Source organism: Dicentrarchus labrax, unplaced genomic scaffold (genome assembly GCF_905237075.1).
Source record: "Dicentrarchus labrax unplaced genomic scaffold, dlabrax2021, whole genome shotgun sequence".
NCBI classification, from domain to species: Eukaryota; Metazoa; Chordata; class Actinopteri; family Moronidae; genus Dicentrarchus; species Dicentrarchus labrax.
This window is the reverse complement of record NW_026136706.1, coordinates 26854074-26879751: the sequence shown is the minus strand read 5'-3', so window position 1 is coordinate 26879751 and position 25678 is coordinate 26854074. Positions and strand designations below refer to the sequence as shown.

Here is a 25678-nt window from a genome sequence, read left to right as displayed (position 1 = left end):
ACGCTGCTGCACGATGCCACGGTGTTATTGGTCTGATTTGTCCCTTTTGAATGGGGATAGCCCTTTGCACCGATGTTGGGAACATCCTGCCTGTGATAACATTGATGTAACTGCCCTTTTGTGTGTTTTGGATTTGTTTTATGCTGTCTACGCTCCTTGGCTCAATTTTTATGTTGGTTTTTTTGTATTAATGGGGTTTTGTTGTTTTATTGTTTTTTATTTTGGTTTTTTTAATACACTGATCTGATTAATTTGATTGATTGGTATGTCTTTGTAGTTTAATGTACTCATTGATTTGGTTATGGTCCATCTTGTTTCATTGGGTATATTTGTTTTTTGATCTATTGTGTATTTATATGTATTTAAATTTTGTTATGGGTGGTGGTTGGTTGTTTGTTTTGTTTTTTTTTTGTTTTGATCAACATTTGGTTTTGTTTTAAGGTCTCTGTTTTGTTTTGGGTCCATAGCTGCCTTTGAAATATCATATTGATATCCTCATGGCCTTGTTTACCTCTGGTGGGCTTTGATGGTTATTGATTGTATTTGACGTAGCTTTATGATTTGTCTCCCTGTCTGGGGCTCTGTTAGGATTTAATTTATAGCATACTGGTCCCTTTTGTCCTATTTTGACATTTAAGAAACATTATTTGTTGGTCTGGATTGTGTCTACGTTGATTGTATTGGGTCCTCGTTTGCTGTCCACTACTCGCTTTGCCCGGTCCCCTCTACCCTTTGTACGGCCGCCACATGCACTTCCCTGCCACTTGATTTAATATTGGCGTTCTGGGGTATGTTTGTGGTAACGGGCCTGACCAATGGTGTTGCCTGGTCAATTCTGTACATCCATTTAGATCTCCAGTTATAAGTACATTTCCCTGGGCCTGGAAATAGGCGATTTCTGAATTTAAGGAGAATCCACTGGGGGTATGTAAATTGCACAGAGGTATAGATCCCTATCGGTTATGCCTAGGGTTTGATCTAACCTCAACCAAATGTGCGATTTACCCTGTTTTACTGGTGAGATCTTATTGCAAAGATCTCCTTTATACCACACCAAAATTGTGGCAGCATCTCCCTGATGTCTCTCAGCTCACAGGTAGCAGGGGGAGGGGCTGTGACAGCAGGCCAGGCTACAGCTGCAGCATAGCTCTGCTGCTGTGGGTGGGGAGGGGGATGTGCTGCTCCATGGCTCTGCTGCCGATGCTGTATAAGAGGTTGTTGGGCAGGGACTGAGGAGGGGGAAAGTGGCCTCAGCTGGTTCTGTTAAACAGTGGTGAGCTGGTGGGCGTGTGGGTAGTGTAGGGTCCGGGCTGAGCTGGTGTGTTTCCTCACAGCAGGGGAGATGATCCGGGGCTGGTGATGGGGGTAGGAGGTCTGTGATGGTCTCTGAAGCTTATGGTAGAAGAGAGGGTGGAAGGGCTTTGAGGGTCTTTGCAAAGATATTCACCTTCTCTCTGTGTAGATGGAGTCCATCGTAGAGGTCCCAGGTGCCAATGGTTGGATGGAGGGCCAGGTGGACGTTGGGTAAGGTGGCACAACCTCTTCTGATCTCCATATTGATGTCATGGATGACGTGAGGAGGGGTGTCTGTCCTAGGCAGCAGGGTGGAGATCACGATGTGGGTGTTAGGGAATTCCTTGGTGGCCTGCTCCGCCATCTTCCTCACTGCCTCAGCAGTGTCCCTTCGGAGGTTGTGCAGGTCGTTTGTTCCTGTGTGGATCACCAGGCATTGAGGGCTCCCGAGGGTCTCCTTTCTCAACAGCTTACTTGCCTGGCCTGTGGTGCTGCAACGTTTAGACAGCACTTTCTTAGAAGGAAAAAGCTTGTTGGTGTCCAGGAATTTCCCGTTTGAGTCAGTCAGCAGGACCACTTGTGGGGCTTGTTCTTCAGGCTGAGTGGAGGGCAGCTGGGATGGACAGAGTTGGCTGTTGGGAGCTGGCTGTGTGGGTGTTGGTAGGGTGCAGAGCAGAGATGGTGGGACAGAGACAAGGCAGGGGTTTGAAAGACTAGCAGGGAGAGTCTGTGTCTCTGTCTCTGTAGTTGTCTTTGTGGGGACTGTTGGGAGTTGGTCTGTCAGGTGTCGGACTTGCCTGGTGAAGTTCCTTTCTCTGTTCTCAGCGTCCTCCTTCACTTTGGCTAACTGAGCCCGGAGCACACTGTTCTCCTGTTTTAGTGCCTCTACACTTCCTCTTAGCTCAGATGTCGAGGCCTGGTTGTCTCTCTTGAGCTGCTGCACAATGTTGTCTAGGGGGGCAGACAGCCTGGCCTGGGTCAGCTCTTTGAATTCAGCAAAGTCCAGCTCCAGCAGGGCCATACTCTCCTTCAGCTGGTTTGTGGAGCCGGCAGGTGTGGGAGGGGCAGAGATGGACAAGGTGGTGGGGTTCTCTGTTGGGCATCATCACTGGCACCTCATGGTGTCCACCTCAGCTTTGATCAGGGAGAAAACTTCAAAGGATTTCAAGTTTGCTTCGCCCCCTTGGACCATCACCTTTCCCTTTGTGTAGTAGGTGATGGTGATTAGGGGGTCATCCTTGTTCATGTGTTTATCCTTACAAATCTTCAATCGGCCTCCCGAACCAATGCCCTCACTGGAGATGTAAGGATATTTCTTGCATAGTTCTATGAGGTTGTTCTTCTTCCTCCCTTCTTTGTGTAGTGCATAGTCTGTGAACAAGACTTCTTTGTTCTCCTGAAGTGTCTTTTCCTTAAACTTCTCCCTGGCTGCTGCACTCTTACAGAGAGCAGGGTATTTAACCTCCCTGCTCTCTGTTCTCTGCTTGGCTGTTTCCATGGCGACCACTTTGTTTGTTTACTAGTGGGCTAACTCTTTACTGTTGCTAGCTTTTTTAGCCTTTAAACACAGTTATTAATGTTATGATTTTTGGTTTGTTCTTTTCTTCTCCTCCTCTTCATAAAACACCTCTTCTGTTATCTTATTTAGTCTGGTTCTTCCTTAGAAATGTTCTACACTGTGGCAGGTGGTAGCTTACAGCAGTTGATACACAGTTGCAAGCTACGTTAGCTTTTGACAGTCAGCTGGTTGTTTTCATTTAAAAAATATATCCAAAAATGGTATTTTCTTTCGTCTATTTTGCTGATAAAGTATTTACCTTCCTTTTTGAAGAAAATGTTATGTTGTTTTTGCAAAATGTCCCACTGTAGGTCCATGTTTGAGATGAATTCAGGAGCACATTTTTCATGCAGCCTTCTCTCTTGGAACTCTTGGAACACTCTCTCTCTCTCTCTCTCTCTCTCTCTCTCTCTCTCTCTCACCCCAACTGGTCTAGGCAGAAGACCACCCACCTTGAGCCGAAGGGTCTGTCCTAGGTTTCTGCCTTTTAACAGGCAGTTTTTCCTTGCCCTTGTCGCCAAGTGCTTGCTCATGGTGGTACTGTTGGGTCTCTGTAAATGCTATAACAAGTTTGGTCTAGACCTGCTCTATTTGAAGAGTGTCCTGAGATAACTTCTGTTATGAATTGGCGCTATACAAATAAAATTGAATTGAACATTTTGGCAACCTCAAGTTACGTTAATGTTAGCAAGCTAATGTTCAACACTACATACACAATTCTAGACAAAGACAACTCCCTGGTTAACATTCTGGAAAATAACCTAATTTGGTAAAGTTAAGGAAAACTAACATTCATCTTTTTCAGCGAACAAATTCTTAGACATGTAGACATCTCTTAAGAAGATAATTTTACTTACATGCTCTTGAGTTGCATTGTGCCATCACAAATTCATCCCCACAGAAGCAAAAAAAAAAAAAACTGCCTGGTGGTACAGAACTGCTGCTTGGTGAAATTACCACAACAAAGTTTGAATTCCATGACCGCTACCTTAGTGTACATCTGACCATTGCGTGGAGCCCTAAAAATTATAAGTTACAGAATGATTTAAGATGAGAGATGATTTAAGTAGAGAGCAAGACAGAGAGACAGCAGTAATGTAGTGCCCCCTAGTGCTAAGCCAATGACAAAAGTAGTAGAGCAACTAGCATCTACCTAGGTCAGTGGTGTGGTTTGCCTTTAATAACTCAGGACAAGTTAGTATACAGATTAAACAGTTGACAGTATTGCCTCAGGCAACCCAGCAATATCAACAGCAATTTACATGGAGTGAAAATAAAAATATAAAATAGAGCCCTTTCAATAATAATATAAAAAATATTATTATTATAATATAAAAAAGTCCTTTGCTCCTTTAAGGAGTGTCATATTGAGTTCAGAGTTCAAAGTTCAGTTCCTGATCCTTGTATTTGTGTGTACTGAGTCTGGCACTACCCAGGTAGAGTTAATAGTGTTTATGTATGTATTCTAATCTGATCCCGAATGGGCAAACAACTCCGATGTCCTCTGCAAGTGGTCATGCTGCAGGCCTCACCGCGTCCCCGACACTCCACACTCACTCTGGGCTGGGCTTGCCATCATTGGATCCTCTACATTCTTTCTGGTAGCTAAAAAAAAAACAACCTACACAAGTAGTGCAGAGTATTAAGTTATTCTGTTCTGTTCTTATTTCTAACATGAGACCTCATTAACATGGTATTTTTAAGCACCACCAAATCTTTTTCATGAATTCCTATGTTCCTAAACAATTGGTATTATAACATCGACAAATTATTTCTCATCACTCTTTATATGTAACATTGTTTCTAACTGTTTCCAGACATAATTTTAATATTTTAATATTTGAATTAGATTATCAATAGTAATTTATTTATCATGTACATTTTAATAAACAAAACCTCAAACACTGCAGTTGAGCTACAAATCATTAAAATCTACAACCACTTTAAAGCTGAATGGTGTCAACACAAAACAAGAGCAATGCACCTTTAATACTTGACTCTGCTATGAGCTGTCCAATAACCAAGCTAGCAATTGGCTAAGCAAATAAAATTAGCACTCCTTTAAGAGCACAATACAATTAAACAATATCCATTAAGGCTAGCGCTTACCTAGCCATTACTGTCTGGTTTGGATCAGCCACCAAACAGGAACAGTCAGGACAGTCAGGACTGCAGAGATGATCATTGGTGCCAACCTGCCATCCATTCAGGACCTTTACCTGCCCAGAGTCAGGAAACGGCAGGTAACATCACTGCAGATCCATCTCACCCTGGACACAACCTTCCAACTCCTACTCTCTGGTAGGTGCTACAGAGCACAGTATGCCAAAACAAAGAGACATACAAACAGTTCCCAGCCTTTGCTGGCACCTGAGACTATAGGAAGCAGCTTTAAGATATGAAGGTGCCTGACCATGAAGAACTTTGTAGAGAGGAGGAGGATTTTAAATTATCTTCTGAATTTTACAGGGAGCCAGTGCAGAGAAGCGAACACAAAAAAAATATAATTTCTTTTGCTGGTTCCTGTCAGCACTCAAACTGCAGCATTTTGGATCAGTTGGAGGGTCTAAAGGGACTTATTGGGACTTTATGGGCGATTTTAACCACGTTTCCCTTATAAAATACCCTCACAAACTTTTTACTATTACCCCCATTGGGCTCTGCAGATCATAATTGCGTATATGTGTTGCCCATATATAAAAAAGCACAGACAAAGGACATAAAAGTATGGACTAAAGAATCATAACCGTGCATAATATTCCTGCAGGCAAAGCAGCTGACTAGAACATGTTTAAACTATCTTGCGGGGCACCCGGTTAGCTAAGTTGGTAGAGCTGGCGACCCATATACGGAGTTGCGGGTTCAATCCGGCCTGCGGCCCTTTGCTGTGTGTCATCCCCTCTCTCTCTACCCACCTTTCCTGTCGATCTTCAGCTGTCCTATCCAATAAAGCCATGAAAAGGCCAAAAAACAAAACAAAAAAAAATCTTGTAGTGATGATTTGGGCGGCTACGGCATGGAGGCAGAGCAGGTCGTCCCCTAATTGGAAGCCAATTGCCCCCGATGCTCTGCATCGGTGTGTGAATGTGTATGAATGCATTAGTTTCTGTTCGATGGGCTTTGCCATCGCTGTGTGAATGTGTGTGAAAGGGTGAATGTGGCACGTAGTGTAAAAGCGCTTTGAGTGGTCGGAAGACTAGAAAGGCGCTATACAAGTACAGGTCCATTTACGATTTACCATTTGGACAAATTTGCTGATGCAACATGCTCATATGCTGCCTTGACATGATCATTCCTTTTAAGCGAGGGTAAACAAATCTGTCCAGCATACAGAAAAAGAAACACATTTTTAAACAGGGCGTAGCCTCTGAACTGCAATATTTTAATGTGTCAAAAAGACTTTTGAAGTCCTTGTAGGACTTTGTTAATTCCAAACCATGTCCAGGACTGGAAAAGTTTCAATTTAATAAATTGTCCAGGAATTTCATGACTGTGGGAATCCTGGGTAAGACTTAACACAAGACCAAGACACAATTCAATCTATTTTTGAAAAACAGACTGCTTTAATTTTCATTTTTGGATGAGGAGCACTACAGTAGTCACCCACTGTCAACTAGTAGAAATACATACTACCAAGGTGTGTGTGTGGGAACACCTTGGGAGAAGTCCAACAGCTACAGACGTATGTCCTCTTGCCAGTGGCTGAAAGCTGTTTGATGAAATATTTTATACATCTAAAACAAAAACATCTTAATTCCACTGTTGGGTAACAATCCAGACGAGTCATTAGCTCTCATTCACTTTTCAAAGTTAAACCTTTCCAAAATGCAGTGACTCCACAACATAATGTAAAGCTGAGCTCAGATTACATCTTCAGGCTGTTGACTCTCTATTTGCTCTTTTTGAATACTTTGGTGCCACACATAATCAGAGGCACTCAGGTCATTTTAAACCTGTCTGATGGATTTGAGAATGTTCAACAATGAGCTACAAACAAAAGAGAGGATGCTGGTGTAAACTTTTGCAATCTGTTAGGATCTTAAACCTGCTGTAATGTGAGCCCAGAATTGAGACAAAATCATCATCAGTCATCAACACAAAAACACTCAGCTTAAGCCCGAAGGTTGATTAGAATTGAATCTACCCATGTAAGCGAGGTGCAGGGGCATACTGTAGGCCTTGAACACAGTAAGAGAAAAAGAAAACAGAAGGATCATCCCAAAGTGCAGCAGAAACCTTGAACTGGTCAGTCTGAACTAATCACACCAGGAGAGCAAGAAGAAGGGAGTGCTGCTATCACTGAGCTACATCTGCTGGGTGGAGTTCCCGTTCCAGGTGTTGTTGTCGTCTTCGCTGTCCTCCTGAGTCCTGAGCCTGCAGATTTTACCATCTTTCTTGAAGTCCTTGGGGCGCTTCTCAAGAGCAATTTCTCTGAACAAACACAGGAAAATAGCAGGACACAGTGAGTGAATTACAATATATACTACTGAGAATTAATCCCATAAACTAGTAGCATACAAATGTAGTATGCAGTAGCATATGTACTGCAGCGTCAAAGTCACCTAACTGAGCGCATCATACAGACAAAGGCATTAAATGTGTTCATAATTCATCAAAAAAATTATCTTAGCCTATTCAATATAATTTTATTTGTATAGCTGCAATTCATAACAAGTTATCTCCGAAAACGTTTTTAATAGAGTAGGTCTAGACCAGTGGTCGGCAACAGGCGGCCAATGGGCCAAAACTGACCAGCCAGCAATAATGTCTGGCCCGCTGTTGCTGAAATAGATATCAATCATGACAGCAAGTTAACCTCATAATCACTTCCTCTTTAGTGATTTATGACAAAATGAAAGTGTGAGAATTTTTTGCAGCAACGCTTTATTGTCTTTTTTCTTTTTTACTTTGAAAAGTTCTGAAGTTCATTCAAGAGTCTGTGGCTTACACATCAGGAAATGTGTAAATGTTTTTTTTTTTTCAACTGATAGTGACAGCTGAAGATAGACAGGAAGGAAGGGGGGTAGAGAGAGGGGATGACACACCTGCAGGTCGGATTCGAACCCTGGGCAGCAAGGACTCGGTACATGGTCGCCAGCTCTACCAGGTGAGCTAACCGGGCGCCCCATCAATTAATTTCTTAAATGACCTTTTGCTTATGTTCTGGCCCACCAAAAATGGCCCAGAAAGAAATTGGCCTGATGGCAAGCTTATTGCCGACCCCTGGTCTAGATTGTACTCCAAAAGTATAAAACTGCTGTCAAGTCCATGAAGCTCCTGGGGTGCTCTCACAAAATTTACATTAACAGTCATAAACCAAAATCGGCTGTTGTAACCAAACTTGGTGGACATGACTTGGATGTTAGGTCCTGCTGGATGAGCAGCAGGATATTCTGCCACTAGGGGGAACAACAAATACGTTTATATCTCGTAATTGGTAACATTGATTCGTATGATCTAGATAGGAATGCACAATATTGATTTTTTTCCCCCAGCGAATATGATGACTGATATGATAACACGATAATTTCCCATTTTTTTATTTTTAAAAAAAAGTTCATAACCTTTAGTTTGTACACAAATAAGGGTAGGAAAGGCTAAGACACAAAAATAGATGATTTAATATTTCATAGCTCTGGTCTAGTCTGACTCTTCACATGTTCTTTTTTTATATAGTGAAGTTCATTTAAAAAACTTTGCAAACATTGAGTTTCATGGCTATAAAGCCTTTCAATCATCTTGCATAAGAATTCTAAATAAATTATTATTAATATTAATATCAACCAATAATCGGCTGTAATTTAATTATCCCGATAATTTATAACAATATAAATTTTCCATTATCAGCCGATAATTTATCCATCCCAATAATTCTCATGCATTCCTAGGTCTAGGGTCTTGATTGATTAAAGTGAGCACTACTTTATAACAAAACTACATTTCTAGATATTTCACATTCCAAACAAACAAAAAAACTAAATAAATCACATGTAAATCCTACGGTGCTCACATTTTCTAGCAAATCCACAGAATTGTAACAATAGTTTGCTACTCACTCCGTTTCCAATTAACATCTATATCTGCCCAAGTCTTCATTAAAACAACATTTCACTGACTTTAAGCGTAAACAGATGAAACACCCCAGTTTTAAAGACTGTAAGAAGGTTTGTGAAAAGCCATGTTGTCCCGGTGGGGCAGTAGGTAAAGCCATGTTTCCAGTACTGTCAGCTGAAGAGTCGATCCAGAGCACACAGAGCAGCTGCTGTCAGACTCTCTGTGTCTGCCCTCGTAACACAGACACAACGCTAGACCCTTATCACTCAGTAAAAGCACATTTACAACTGTTTGTAAAAGTTCCTGTGTGGTACTTGGGTTGTGGCTAAGCTAGCTGCTGTGTTGTAGCTAAGCTAACGGCTCAGAGAGGCTAACTGTCCAATATATGTGTGTGTCAAGGGATCATGGTAAAGATTGCAGTTTGGTGGGTTAGGTTAGGGTTATATGTTTCAACACAGTACAGTCATATAATACAGTTTATAGCTCAAGAAACAAGTTTTAGGATGGAGTACCTCTTTAACCTAGTATTTAAACATATTGGATGTTTTATGTGGCCAGAATTCTGGAAAATGTATGGCCATATTGGCCATCAATAAAAGACTATAATTAACTCTGCTGCCCACCTCTTTGCTTTGTCGGAGGCTGACGCTGAGTTGGTGTAAGAGTTGGACTGGTGGGCGGGGCCTCTAGATGCTGCTCCAGGAGGGGGTGGAGTTGCAAACAAGAACGAGCTGAGGAATCTCCACACAGCCAGCAAAGGGTAGAGTAGTGTACCCAAAACTGCCCAGATACTGCCACCAGAGGACTGGACCACGGCATTAGCTGGTCTGCCTGACTGTTGAGAGTGAAATAATGTTGACACAAGAGGCATGTATGAGGGATGGTTTAACATTTTAGGACATACATATAATTTCCTCACTCACCGGCAGAACCACGATGGAAGCACTTGGAGCCAGTTCCAGCTCCAGCAGAGTCTTGTCCAGGTCTTCACTGGTAAACTCCCGCCGAGGGAACATAGTGGCCAGGGAGAAGTTACCGTAGCGGTTTCCCACTTCCTGAGACAGGACCAGGACAAAACATTTTCTGATTCTGCATCAAGGGATTAACAATGCTATGTTGTAAAGCATACGGTACAATCACATTATTCAGAGATGTCAGTGTCTGACGGGGAATCACTGAGAAGTCACAGTTTAGTCCAGAGACTCCTGAGATTCTACAACACTAGGGTCCTATATCACAAAGTGAGGTAATGGGTTATCCAGCTATATTTGGGGTTTTTATCAGGATATATTATGAAGCAGGCTCACTTTTAACCAGTGTACACAATAATCTTTGTTGCTGAGGATCAACGGCCCAACTACTGACCAATCACATCACTGGATATACTTGAGGTAGAAAACCCTAGACCCCAGCTCTAAGTGGGTCCATCTGGTTGCCTCAACCATTTGGGTTTAGAGAAAATAGAGAGAGAGAGGCGTGGGAGATTGAGAGACAGAGTTTCCTACAGAACCTAACTGACAAACCTAACCTAACAGTTCTAACAGTTCTTTTTTTTTTTTTTTTTTTATATATATATATATATATATATATATATATATATATACATACATACATACATACATATGTATAGCTCTAGCTAAAGAGAATGACATGGTATTAATATGCTAGCGCTAGCGTGCTAGAGAGCAAGACATGGTATTAACATATGGGCCAGAGCAAGGCACAATCAAAATTTCTTTAGGAATTTTCTAGTTAAACTTATTATTATTCTTCCGTACGTTTTTTCGGCGTGCTACTCCTCCCGCAGCTTTTGTCGTACATACACAAAAAAGGTATCAAAGCCCCGGCGCCACATTTCACCGATATGTACGAAACTCAAAAGATGGTTCTGATTAAAAGTTGTGCTATTTGTGCATGTACGTTGAAGGGCGTGTCCGTGGCGTGCCTTCAAAGTTGGCCGTAGTGAATTCCTTGCGCATTTTCTGTGAATTTTTCGCCTTGTATTTGAACGAACTCCTCCTAGGGAATTTATCGGATCTACTTCAAAATTGGTCAGTACAGTCAAAAAATGGTGCTGATAAAAAGTTGTGCTATTTGTGCATGTACATTAAAGGGCGTGTCCATGGCGTGGCATCAAAGTCAGCCATTTTGATTTTTTTGATAATTTTCTGTGATTTTTCGCGTTGTATTTGAACAAACTCCTCCTAGGGATTTTATCGGATCTGCTTCAATATTTGTGAGTACAGTCAAAAAATGGTGCTGATTAAAAGTTGTGCTATTTGTGCATGTACGTTGAAGGGCGTGTCCGTGGCGTGCCCTCAAAGTTGGCCATAGTGAATTCCGTGCGCATTTTCGGTGAATTTTTCGCCTTGTATTTGAACGAACTCCTCCTAGGGAATTTATCCGATCTACTTCAAAATTGGTCAGTACAGTCAAAAAATTGTGCTGATAAAAAGTTGTGCTATTTGTGCATGTACATTAAAGGGCGTGTCCGTGGCGTGGCATCAAAGTCAGCCATTTTGATTTTTTTGATAATTTTCTGTGACTTTTCGCGTTGTATTTGAACGAACTCCTCCTAGGGAATTTATCGGATCTGCTTCAAAATTGGTAAGTACAGTCAAAAAATGGTGCTGATTAAAAGTTGTGCTATTTGTGCATGTACATTAAAGGGCGTGTCCATGGCGTGCCCTCAAAGTTGGCCAGGTTGAATCAAATGTCAAACTGTGATGCCATTTCTTTGGCATGATTTTCAGCATTTTTTGTGTTGGAATTAAAAAAAAAAAAAAAAAAAATTTAAAAAAAAATTAAAAAAAATAAAAAAAAAAAAAAAAAAAAATAAAAAAAAAAATTTTTATTTTTTAAAAAAAAAAAAAAAAGGGGGGCCAAGGCCCGATCACTGTCTATTTCTTAAGGGCTTCTGTTTTAACTAACTCCTCCTACAGATTTTATCAGATTGACTTCAAATTCGATCACTTCAATCTACACACATTGGTTATCAAAACTTGTGCTATTTGTGACTGTATGTTTAACCGTGTGCCCGTGACGACGTGTCGAATTCCACCGATTGGCCATCAAACAGATAGTACTCATATCTTCAGTGTACAGTCCCACCCTGAACACGTCCTCATAACTTCAGCGTACATGATCCAATCTCAATGAAACTTCACGTGTTTGATAACAGTCCCACCCTGAACACGTCTACATGACAATATTCAGACATAGTGACAGCGCCACCTACTGGCAATAGGAAGTAAGCGCTGCGGGGCGATTTTGAGCTGAGTTACGTGAAATGACCGTGCCGGTGACGACTTGTCGAATTCAGCGGATTCGCCATAAAACAGCACGCATAACTTCGGCCGCAGCATGCCCCGAGTTGCGTGGAGTGCGAGGTCCCGCTCAACGCTGCTTGCAGCTTTATTTTGTATATTATATTTTGATTAATAGGTTATATGAATCACATTTTACAGTGTCTAATTTTGCACACGTTTTGTTAGTTTAATTTTTTGTTTTGATTCTTTAGTGTGCACTTTTTGTTCTCAGACGTTGCACTACTGTTAAAAATATGTTTAAAAGTTTATTTTTTGTATATTTATTATTGAACACGTTTATTCTTTCGCACATATTGTTATACTGTTTGTATTATCATTGTTTAAATAAATGTGCAATTCTTTGGACATGAATTCTTTTCTCATGGGGATGGGGCACTATCAGTAAAGCTTGCTTAGGGCACCAAATGGTCTAGGACATCAAATGGTCTAGGACCGCCCCTGCTATCTATCTATCTATCTATCTATCTATCTATCTATCTATCTATCTATCTATCTATCTATCTATCTATCTAACTGGGACAAATGTGCTGAGAAATACAGAGCAATAGATACTTTTTTTAAAATAAATATGTATATAGGGGCGGCTGTGGCTCGGAGGCAGAGCGGGTCGTCCATTAATCGGAAGGTTGTTGGTTCGATCCCCGGCTCCTCCCGCCACATGTTGAATATCCTTGAGCAAGATGCTGAACCCCAAATTGCTCCCAATGCCGTGCATCAGTGTGTGAATGTGTATGAATGCATTAGTTTCTGTTTGATGGACTTTCCCATCACTGAGTCAATGTGTGTGAAAGGGTGAATGTGGCACGCAGTGTAAAAGTGCTTTGAGTGGTTGGAAGACGAGAAAGGCGCTATACAAGTACAGGTCCATTTACCATCCATTTACCATAATCACTTTGTCACTCTGATTTTAAAACAGAGATTCTAACAAATAGGAGGGACAGTTTACCAAAAGCTGCATTTTAAATGCATAAATATTTATTGATTCCTAATAGGATTCCTGACACTGTTGATGGTTTTTACACTCTTATTTCAACACTAGTTCAAAATAACAAAAGGAGACTTTGTGATGATAACTGGAAATAAAAACCAAACCCCCAGTTGTCTTTTATCAGAAAAATGTTTACAGACCGTTAATTAGCTCCCTTGATAGCATGTCTCCTCTCCATTTTGGCAGCAGAAACTAACATTACCTTAAATTTGGTGATTGGTGAATTACATTGTTCACATTTCACCTAGTTAAAATTCACTTTCTGCTGTCACCATGACTTCATTTAAGCATCTCATTTCACATTAAGTACTTCATTCCTGGATCTGATGATGTTTGCTTGAAATTAAAGGGTAACTTCAGTATTTTTTAGTTTTGTGTTTTGAATTTGGTCCAATATTAAGTGACAGCTCTACAGCTGTGAAACAGGCTAAACAGGCTACAATGTAATCCTTGCAGGCAGTTCCACACCATCCACACTGTGCCTTTTTAACAGTGTTTCACCCATTTACCAGGAGAGTGTAGAGTAAATATATTTCAGTTAAGCCACTCTTGGGTCATGGTACTAAGATAATCACTACTTATTTAGAGAAGTGCTCATCTCACATTCCTGCAACTGTGGATAAAAAAAAACTGTCCATGAATATTGTTTGTCTCCACTCCACTAGTAAAGGTATTAAATAATGCATAGTTTGGTTTATGCTCATATTTTATTTGGTGTGGTTATTTCATTTATGGTGTGGATTCAGTTTGTGTCACTACAAGGACCTTTCCTGAGTTTTAGTACTTTACTTTCCAGGGATCATTATATTGGTAAGAGAACATACTGGAATCTTGGGATCACCTCAAAGGTAGTGTACTTTTCTTTTTTTTTTGCCTTGTTATTGCCTTCATTTGATAGGTACAGCTGAAGATAGAAAGGAAAGGGGGGGTAGAGAGACTGGGGATCACACGCAGCAAAGGGCCGCAGGTCAGATTCGAAACCCTGGGCCGCTGCAGCAAGGACTCAGCCTTGGTACATGGGTCGCCAGCTCTACTGTCTCAGCTAACCGTCGCCTAAGGTAGTGTACTTTTAAAAAGTATCGTCTGACTGATTTAATCAGAAAATGGCATTATGAATAATTGTCTCCTGTAACGTGTTTAAAAATCTAGCTTCTTTCAAGAGAAAAGAGTGGTCCATTGCTTGATGTTATGGTTTTCAAATCCTGAGGAAAAAAGTCTAACATTAACTATAAGAGCATGGGAGTGCATTAATCAGACAGACCTGAGCAGCAAAATTCCGAGCCTCCTGCAGTCTGCTCTGTGAGGTGAACTGGTTGGTGAAGGATGAGCCGTCTGGGAGGCGGAACTGTATCCTTGCTATGGTACTGAACACACACACACACACACACACACACACACACACACACACACACACACACACACACACACACACACACACACACACACACACACACACACACGTTAGGGTTAGAGTAAGTTTTTATATACTGTTAAAGACATTAACAACATTACTACTAAATTAGTTACTACAACAGTTTAGAAGGCTTCCTAAACAACAATATACAGACTTGCACAAAAACTGTGTGGAAAGACCTTTTTTTACAGCATATATTTTGAGTTGCTTAAGCAGGAAAAGCTCTGTTGTACCGGATCACATGAATGATGGCTCTATTAAATTTTTTCAATTTTGTTAATTTTGTTGTATGTTTGACTATGTTACATACTTACACAACTTAATTTAAACTTCAGAATGAGGAAATCAAATTGCTACACTTCTGGAATAGTCCACCTACTGCACTAAGATACACTAGTGCACTAATTATTTGTAATACTTGATATAAATAATGAATAACTTTTAAAGAACTTAAGACATGACTCTAGGTAAACCAAACTTGCAGTCTTGAGTAACCTGACCACTTACTTGATCTAATTTTTATATTTCTGTCACTTTTGTTATGCATTTATGTATTGTACTGTTTTGTAGCATATTTACATTTAAGCGTAATGTCAACTACAATGTTGATTAGATAGATAGATAGGCTTTTGGGTCGAATTAATGCACATTATGCACTTCACTTCTTCCCCGGAGTTCTTGTGCTTTCTCGTCTCGCAGGTTCTTATCGATCCTGGTGGAGCCTCCTGCCATGGTCCTGCTAGACTGCCATTGCCAATACTGTTGTTGCTGTGCATCTCTCTCTGTCTCCGTCCGTCTGTCTGTCTCTGTCTCCGTCCGTCTGTCTCTGTCTCTGTCTGTCTGTCTTCTCTCTGTCTGTCTGTCTCTCTCTCTGTCTGTCTCTCTCTCTGTCTGTCTGTCTCTCTCTCTCTCTCTCTCTCTCTCTCTCACCCCAACTGGTCGAGACAGACGACCACCCACCTAGAGCCGAAGGATCTGTACTAGGTTTCTGCCTTTTAACAGGCAGTTTTTCCTTGCCCTTGTCGCCAAGTGCTTGCTCATGGTGGTACTGTTGGGTCTCTGTAATTAATGTTTTAAAGAGTTCGGTCTAGACCTGCTCTATTTGAAAAGTGTCCTGAGATAACTTCTGTTATGAATTGGCGCTGAAAAAAGAATTGAAAAAAAAAAAAAAAAGAATTGAATTTTCCCTGGTAAATAAATAAATACATTATACACACGTATACCAGTGTGTGTTCTCTGGAGTCACAAACAGCTCACAAAACTCAATATCAGCATTATTAATATTATTTGAATACAAATCGACCATATTAATAATGATGATGACAAACAGGTAGGGACAAGACAAGCAAGAAGCTTCCAGTATGGCAATATTAGGCATTATTACTGATGCGATTCTGATTGTCTGCAGATAAATGTTCAGTCTCCCTCTCTCTCACTCCGACAGTCTCTCGCTTGGTTGTTCTGACACATTCAGAATCATTACCACTTTTTCCGTTATCATGTAAAAGGCCACAATGATTAAAATATATATATTTCAATAATTAAATTAATATCATATCAGCTTTCAACGACTACCGTATTTTCCGCACTTTAGGGCGCACTTGATTATGAATGGTCTATTTTCGAACTTTTTTCATATATAAAGCGCACCGGACTATAAGGCGCATTAAGCGAAACAAAACAGTCAGATAAGTCAGTCAGTCAAACTTTATTAAATACGTTCACAATAACTCTCAACATTGTTCAAATGTTAATGAGCGTATTCACAATAACTCCCAACCTTGTTCAGTTGTTCCGTACCATTGATTCATTAATGTTGAATTCTCTCGCAGTTGCTCTATTCCCATGTTCTACGCGTGACTGATAGCCTTGAGTTTGAAGTCCGCGTCGTAAGCGTGTCTCTTGACAGGTGCCATTTTGGGGTCTTTATACACACACACTGTAATATTATGGTGAAGCACGTGTATTACTCCACAACGCTCCTGACTACGGTAGCCATAACAACCAGAATTAATCCATATATAAGGCGCTCCGGATTATAAGGCGCACTGTCGTTTTTTGAGAAAATTAAAGGCTTTTAAGTGCGCCTTATAGTGCGGAAAATACGGTAGTCAAATATTTGCTTGAACTACTAGTCGACTAGGGAAATATTTGTCGGGGACAGCCCTAGAACTGCCTGATACTTTGTATAAGCGAGCATCTCGCATCCAATTTATTATTCAACTCACTACTTCAGGCTGTGGCTGACAATTACACATGCCCCATCATTTGTTAGTGCAAATCATGATATTGATTTGTGGAAAAAGACATTGTTTATAGCTAGTCTGGTCTTATTGTTTAATTGTATGTTAAACATACTGCCAAATTATATAGTTGCCAATCCAGATCTACGGTTTTAGATAATTTAGACATGCAGAAATGTGTTTACATGTATATGTATATAAATAACTGTATATACATTGTTTGGTTTTTTTTGTTTGATTTAACAGGTTACAGGTTAAAGCATCCTTAAATGGTGAATGGACCTGTACTTTTATAGCGTCTTTTCGCCCACTCAAAGTGCTTTTACACTACATGTGACATTTGCCCTTTCACACACATTCACATAGCAAAGTCCATCAAACAGAAACTAACTCATTCATGCCCATTCATACACCGATGACACAGCATTGGGAGCAATTTGGGGTTCAGTATCTTGCTCAAGGATACTTCAACGTGCAGTGGGAGGAGCTGGGAACCGGGAACCGACAACCTCCGATTAGTGGACGAGCCGCCCATTTCATTCATTTTTTCTTTAATCATAGTTATATGGTCTTTTATGGTTCAGACCTTCTCAGATTTTAACATAATTGTATATTACCTTCAGTATTTTTTATTTAGACTAATTTTAATTGTTTCAGTATTTAATTTGTAAATATTTCCAGTGTTTCCTCTAGGATTTTTTTTTAGCAGTGGGGGCAGGCCTTTCAAACCCCCCCCCCGGTCTGCAAATGTTTTACGTATGAAACAGAACTGACACTTTGCTGCAACACAAACAAATATATATACCTTTTTAATGTTTCCAGGTGTTTGATATCAGGACGTTGAGCTGAGAACTGATAAGTTGAACGTTTTTGGTAGAGCTGTTAGTTTAATAGTCGACTTGGAAGAAAGCGAACGTTTTGACAATAAGCTACATCAACTCAACAGTATGTGGAGTTAAACTGGAAAGCCCTAATAACCTCTGAATAGTTCTACTTGTTGTTAAATTGCAATGTGAGCGGCAGCCAATGGGGGTGCATTATGTCGGCAGGATCATTTAAAAGGCAACCGTGACTACATTGTGCGTCTGCCCCATTTCGGATACCGTGGTGGCAGAAATTTAACAGTGGCTGGCCGCCGCTCCAAAATCAACATAGAGGAAACACTGATTTCATCAGCAAAACATCAGTGAGCAGATGTGTTTAGCGTTCTCTAGTTACAGTTTTCTTGATATGTCAAATTGTCTATGGTGTTTTTTTATAGCATTATTTTGCACACACTTCAATTTGTCATAGCACTTCTTGATTGGCATTAACCTTTTACCTCCTCTCCCTGAGTAATGCCTCCTTCCTGACCTCCTGCTCTGCCTGTCTGGCGTGCAGTAGGGCCTGCTTGGCAGCCTTCTCTTCCTCCTGGGTTTTGGCATAGCGGGCTGCTCTGTCAGCTCGGTCCTGCAGGACAGAGCAGACAAAGGTGTAACAATGTTAATATGTATGATATGTCTGCATTGTTTCATACAGGTAAAAAGTTCAAGCTGGTAATCTCACGTGAATCTATTCAGGCATGTCTAAGAAGAGGTTGAAATCATAAGTATGTTTTGTGTTGAGCCATGCATCATTTAATAATGTCTGACATTTAGAACCGACACTATATTTCCAACTATATTTTTGATACCTCGCTTTGCTGAGAACATTGTGAATTGTCAAATAAAAGCTGGGTTTCAAATAGCTGGTTGCAGACAAGACTATAGATAATAAAGGCAGGATGAAAAATTATTAATAGCTCATGTTCAAATTCATGTCTCTACAACAGCAACTCCATCCTACAACAGGCTCATGTCATACTCAGATCACTTTGCAGAAAAACACTTTTTCAAGACTGGTAGCAGGACAGGTCAAGACATATGTCTTTACAGCAGATCTCCCCCGAAATTAAGATACCAAACATGACAAACATACTGTACAAGACAAAACATGGGTGGCTGTGGCTCAGAGGTAGAGCGGGTCATCCACTCATCGGAAAGTTGGTGGTTCGATCCCCAGCTCTTCTTGCTGCATGTCCTCTTGCTCCCGATGCTGTGCATCGGTGTATGAGTGTGTATGAATGATTAGTTTCTGTTCCGGTGAGCAGTTGGCACCTTACATGGCAGCCACTGACATCAGTGTATGAACATAACAAAATGATATTATTATTACATTATTATTACCAGTGATGGGAATAACAGCGTTATAAATAACGGCGTTACTTTTTTCAGTAACAATTAATCTAATTGATTACTCTTCCCATCTTAGTAACGCCGATACCGTTACTGCCAAAAAATGCGGCGCATAACTATAATTGAAGCAGTTTTTTTCATCAGACCAACTAGATCTCTGAGCTGAGAGGCAAAGACTTTTTTTTACTGTTCTTCCTTGGTGAGTGGGCAGTGCACGAGACAAGCGCATAAATGCTGACGATTGGCTGAGGTTGAGTAATATTTCATGGTAAGCCAATCAGAGGTCGAGTTGGGCGGGTGTTCGAAAGCACGCATAGTCTGACACACAACGAACAACACAAGCGAGTCAGTCAACGCGAGACAGGTATGGCGAGCTGTGTTGCATCTTATTACATTTGCACTAAAAAGAGTGTATAAATTGTTTGAATACATTTTTGGTACATTGATTAAAGAGTATAATTAGGGACCGAGCACTAAAAAGTGCAAGGACCCTTTTGTTCTTCTAGGAATTATTAGGGACCGAGCGCTAACAAGTGCAAGGACCCTATTGTTCCTCTAGGAATTATTATTATACCTCTGGGACTTCAACCGCATATTTGGCCCCCGCAACATGCTCAAAATGGCATGAAAATTTGCACAAAATTCAAACGTAGCAAAAATACTAATATGACATTGTCCCCGTGCACAGGCGCCGCCAAACGTCTAAGCCACGCCCCCCAGAATCAGCCCCCAAGACACGTAAGGCCCACATGTAAATTGAAAATTGCTAAGCATGTGTATCATGATAAAAGAAGCAGAAAAGCCTCTTGGACCCATGCCCCAAAACCCACAGGAAGTCTGCAATTTCAATTTTTAATTTGCATCATTTTGTGGTCATTTTGACTTTTTGGGCTTGTATTTGAACGAACTCCTCCTAGGGAATTTATCGGATCTACTTCAAAATTGGTCAGTACAGTCAAAACATGGTGCTGAATGAACGCTATTCAATTTGTAACTGTACGTTGAAGGGCGTGTCCGTGGTGTGCCGTCAAAGTTGGCCATTTTTAAGTCCGTGGTCATTTTTGGTGAATTTTCGCCTTGCATTTGAACGAAGTAGTCCTAGGGAATTTCTGGGATCTGCTTCAAAATTGGTCAGTACAGTCACAAAATGGTGCTGAATGAACGCTGTTCATTTTTTCACTGTACGTTGAAGGGCGTGTCTGTGGCGTGCCGTCAAAGTTGGCCATTTTAAACGAATGTCACACTGTGATGACATTTTTGGCATTTCAGGGCTTCTATTTTTACTAACTCCTCCTACAGGTTTTATTGGATCTACTTCAAAATTGGTCAGTGCAGTCAAAACATGATTCTGAATGAACGCTGTTCATTTTCTGACTGTACGTTGAAGGGCGTGTCCGTGGCGTGCCGTCAAATTTGGCCATTTTGAAGTCCGTGGTCTTGTATTTGAACAAACAAACTCCAAGGGAATTTATCAGATCTGCTTCAAAACTTGACAGTACTCTTGAATAATGTTGCTGATTACAAGTTGTGCTATTTATGACTGTACGTTGAAGGGCGTGTCCGTGGCGTGCCGTCAAAGTTGGCCATTTTGAATGAATGTCATACTGTGATGTCATTTTTGGCATTTCAGGGCTTCTATTTTAACTAACTCCTCCTACAGGTTCTATTGGATCTACTTAAAAACTGGTCAGTGCAGTCAGTTTTTTTCGTCCAACATTCCGTGGCGTCCCGTGGCATCCAATTTCAAACCTTCGCCATGAAAGAGGGGTTCATCATAACTTCTGCGTACATGATCCGACTGCAACGAAACTTCACATGTTTGATAAGAGTCCCGCCCTGAACACGTCTATGTGATAATATTCAGTAATAGTCAGAGCGCCACCTAGTGGCAACAGGAAGTATCACGTTTTATACTTTCACGTTCTACTCCTAGCAGGATGATCAGACCCAGCTGAAATTTACTTATAAAATGTAAAACACATTGCTGATTATATTTGATGACTGCGGTGAGGGGGCGTGTCTGTAGCGTGGCGTCAAACTTTTGTGTACCGCCAGAACACACAAAGTTACTATAACTTGAGTGTACATAGTCCAATCGGCTCCAATCTTCACATGTCTGATAAGAGTCCCGCCCTGAACACGTCTATGTGATAATATTCAGTAAAAGTCAGAGCGCCACCTAGTGGTGAAAGGAAATGTCATTTTTTTTTATACTTCCATGTTCTACTCCTAGTAGGATGATCAGATCAAGCTGAAATCCATTCAGAAAATGGAAAACATGTTCTTGATGATATTTCTTGATTGTGGTGAGTTTTTGTTACAGGGCGTGTCCGTGGTGTGGCGTCAAACTTTGATGTACCGCCAGAACACACAAAGTTGCTATAACTTGAGTGTACATTGTCCAATCGGCTCCAAACTTCACATGTCTGATAAGAGTCCCGCCCTGAACACATAGTGATAGCGCCACCTAGTGGCAACAGGAAGTAAGTGCTGCGTGGCGATTTTGAGCTGATTTACATCAGATTTTCATGTCGTGGTCCGCACGTGTTACGATGGCACGTGACGCGGCCGCAGCATGCCCCGAGTTGCGTGGAGTGCGAGGTCCCATCCATCGCTGCTTGCAGCTTTAATTAGGGACCGAGCACTCAAAAGTGCAAGGACCCTTTTGTTCTTCTAGGAATTATTATTATTAGGGATCGAGCACTGAAAGTGCAAGACCCTATTATTCCTGTAGGAATTATTATTATTATTTTTATGACCCTAGAAACACATATTTGGAGGCTTACCCGTGCTGTCAAACTCATGACACGCGGCACACATGTCAAGCTTGGCCAAAAATTCGATATTCTATGCGTCAATTTTGGGTTGACCACTAGGTGGCGCTACTATCATGAAAAGTGCGTTTATATCCACGCGTTCGGTGAATGGAGCTGAATCTCCCCATATAGACCACGCCCATTTCATGTAGAGGTGTGCCTGTAGCTCACATACCAAAAATCCTGTTTGTCGTGTTTGTAGCGCCCCCTACAGGATTTTAAAAAAGCAGCCCCGGCACCACGTTTCACAGATATGTACGAAACTCGGTAGGCACGTTTAAATTGCCGGGACGCACAAAAAAGCCTCTTGGACCCATACCCCAAATCCCACAGGAAGTCGGCCATTTTGATTTCAATTTTCAATTTCAGCAAACTTTTTGCCTTGTATTTGAACGAACTCCTCCTAGGGAATTTATCGTATATGCTTCAACATTTGTGAGTACAGTAAAAAGATGGTTTTGATTAAAGGTTGTGCTATTTGTGCATGTACGTTGAAGGGCGTGTCTGTGGCGTGCCGTCAAAGTTGGCCATTTTGGTTTTTTTGGTCATTTTCTGTAATTCTTGGTGTTGTATTTGAACGAAGTCCTCCTAAGGAATTTATCCGATGTACTTCAAAATTGGTCAGTACAGTCAAAAAATGGTGCTGATTAAACGTTGTGCCATTTGAGACTCTACTTTAAAGGGCGTGTCCGTGGCGTGCCCTCAAAGTTGGCCAGGTTGAATCGAATGTCAAACTGTTATGCCATTTCCAGCATTTAAGGGCTTCTGTTATGATTAACTCCTCCTACAGATTTTATCAGATTGACTTCAAATTTGATCATTGCAATCTACACACATTGGCGATCAAAAGTTGTGCTATTTGTAACTGTAAGTTTAACCACGTGTGTCCGTGACGACGTGGCAAATTCCACCCATTGGCCATCAAACAGATAGTACTCATATCTTCAGTATACAGTCCCACCCTGAACATGTCCTCACAACTTCAGCGTACATGATCCAATCTCAATGAAACTCGACATGACAATATTCAGACATAGTGATCGCACCACCTACTTGCAACAGTTAGTAAGCACGGCGTGGGGTTTTTTAGCTGATTTAAGTGAAATTTTCATGTTGGGGGTTGCAACGAATCTTCACATCTGATAAGAGTCCCGCCCTGAACACAAAGTGATAGCGCCACCTAGTGGCAACAGGAAGGAAGTGCTGCGTGGCGATTTTGAGCTGATTTACGTGACATTTTCATGCACGTGACGTGGCCGAAGCACACCCCAACGGCATGTGACGCGGCCGCAGCACACCCCGGCGCTCGCCGGTTACGAGATCCCGTTCAACGCTGCTTGCAGCTTTAATTAGGGATCGAGCACTGAAAGTGCAAGACCCTATTGTTCCTCTAGGAATTATTATTTTTTGCCCCTTCTAACGCATATTTGACCCCCGCAACATGCTCAAAAAGTCATGAAAATTTGCACAAAATTCAAACGTAGCGAAAATACCGATATGACATTGTCCCCGTGCATGGGCGCCGCCAAACGGCGAAGCCACACCCCCCAGAATCAGCCCCCAAGACACGTAAGGCCGACATGTACGAAAATTGCTACGCATGTGTATCATGATAAAAGAAGCAGAAAAGTCTCAAGGACCCATACCTCAAACCCAACAGGAAGTCCGCCGTTTTGGATTTTGTGGCCATTTTTGGCGATTTACGTTGTATTTGAACGAACTCCTCCAAGGGCATTTATCGGACCAACTTCAGATTTGGACACAGCCATCTAAACACATTCAGTATTAAAAGTTGTGCTATTCACGTTATTCCGTCAAACATCGTGGATGTGGTGTGGCGTCCCGCGTCGTGCAATTTCAAACCTTCGACATGAAAGAGGGATTAATCATAACTTCTGCGTACATGATCCGACTGCAACAAAACTTCACATGTTCGAAAAGAGTCCCGCCCTGAACACGTCTATATGATAATATTCAGTAATAGTCAGAGCGCCACCTAGTGGCAACAGGAAGTATCACGTTTTATACTTTCATGTTCTACTCCTAGCAGGATGATCAGATCCAGAAATGTACTTATAAAATGCAAAACACATTGTTGATGATATGTGATGACTGCGGTGAGGGGGCGTGTCGGAAAATTTTGATGTATCGCCACAAAACACGAATTTGCTATAACTTGAGTGTACATTGTCCAATCGGCTCCAAACTTCACTTGTCTGATAAGAGTCCTGCCCTGAACATGCCTATGTGATAATATTCAGCAATAGTGAGAGCGCCACCTAGTGGTGAAAGAAAATGTATTTTTTTATACTTCCATGTTCTACTCCTAGTAGGATGATCAGATCAAGCTGAAATCTAGTCAGGAAATGCAAAACATGTTATTAATGTTATTTCTTGATTGTGGTGAGTTCTTATTAAAGGGCGTGTCCGTGGCGTAGTGTCAAACTTTGATGTACCACCAGAACACACAAAGTTGCTATAACTTGAGTGTAGATAGTCCAATCGGCTCCAAACTTCACTTGCCTGATAAGAGTACCGCCTTGAACACTTCTATGTGATAATATTCAGTAATAGTGAGAGCGCTACCTAGTGGTGAAAGGAAATGTATTTTTTGTACTTTTATTTATATCTTCAAGCATATTGACCAGATCCAGCTGAAATTACGTGAGAAGTTCCTTAGGAGGATGAGGATCACATATTATGAATCTTAAGAATTTGTATGGAACCATGTTGCCATGGCGACGCAGCAAAAATCCCAAAAATTCACACTTTCAGGGGGACTAAACATGCCTGAAAACTCATGAAACTTTGCACAGCATTCGGTGGTTCCGAACGCTGAGGTATTGTCTTGGTCCTGTGGATGGGGGTCGCAAAATGGCTTAGCCACGCCCCCCAGAGTCAGCCCCCAAGACACGTATGACTGACAGGTATGAAAATTGATACGCATGTGTATCATGATAAAAGAAGCAAAAAAGTCTCTTGGACCCATACCTCAAACCCAACAGGAAGTCGGCCATTTTGGATTTTGTGGCCATTTGCACACGTTGTATTTGAACGAACTCCTCCTAGGGAATTTATTGGACCGATTTCAGATTTGGACACAGCTATCTAAACACATTCACCATTAAAAGTTGTGCTCCCCAGTTGTTTTCGTTGAACATCTTGGATGTGGCGTGGCGTCCCATGTCGTGCAATTTCAATCCTTCGGCATAAAAAGAGGGATTAATCATTATTCAACTTCTGCGTACATGATCCGACAGCAACGAAACTTCACATGTCTGATAAGAGTCCCGCCCTGAACACATAGTGATAGCGGCACCTAGTGGCAACAGGAAGTAAGTGCTGCGTGGCGATTTCGAGCTGATTTACGTGACATTTTCATGTTGTGGTATGCACTTGTTACGACGGCACGTGACGTGGCCGCAGCGCACCCCGACATGCGCCGGGTGCGAGATCCCGTCCAACGCTGCTTGCAGCTTTAATTATTATTTTTCTGCCCCTACGACCTCATATTTGGCCCCCGCAACATGCTCAAAAACTCATGAAACACGGCACACATGTCAGGCTTGGCGAAAAATTCGATATTCTATGCATCAATTTTGGATTGGCCACTAGGTGGCGCTATTGTCAAGAAATTTTTCTTAAGCTAATAACTCCCACATCATTGTCGCACATCCAAAAAACTTATATCCACGCGTTCGGTGAATGGAGCTGAATCTCTCCACATAGGCCACGCCCATTTCCGCCTAGACTTTTTTTTTCTAGAGCGC

General features: G+C 41.4%; 1 protein-coding gene across 3 annotated transcripts in view; it reads right to left on the bottom strand.

Moving 5' to 3' along the window:
• Positions 1–6392: 6392 nt before the first annotated feature.
• The window catches only part of ubxn4 (UBX domain protein 4), a 33460-nt gene continuing 14174 nt past the window's right edge, over positions 6393–25678 (bottom strand). For 2 of the 3 annotated variants that reach the window (XM_051403297.1, XM_051403298.1), the window contains exons 9-13: positions 18201–18328; positions 14484–14586; positions 9829–9960; positions 9529–9736; positions 6393–7282 (exon numbers count right to left, since the gene is read on the bottom strand). In XM_051403297.1, the coding sequence (XP_051259257.1) occupies positions 7098–7282; positions 9529–9736; positions 9829–9960; positions 14484–14586; positions 18201–18328 (756 nt within the window). In that variant the 3' untranslated portion in view covers positions 6393–7097. Of the gene's footprint in view, positions 7283–9528; positions 9741–9828; positions 9961–14483; positions 14587–18200; positions 18329–25678 lie in introns of all 3 variants that reach the window. The other variant, XM_051403299.1, reaches the window with a different exon arrangement.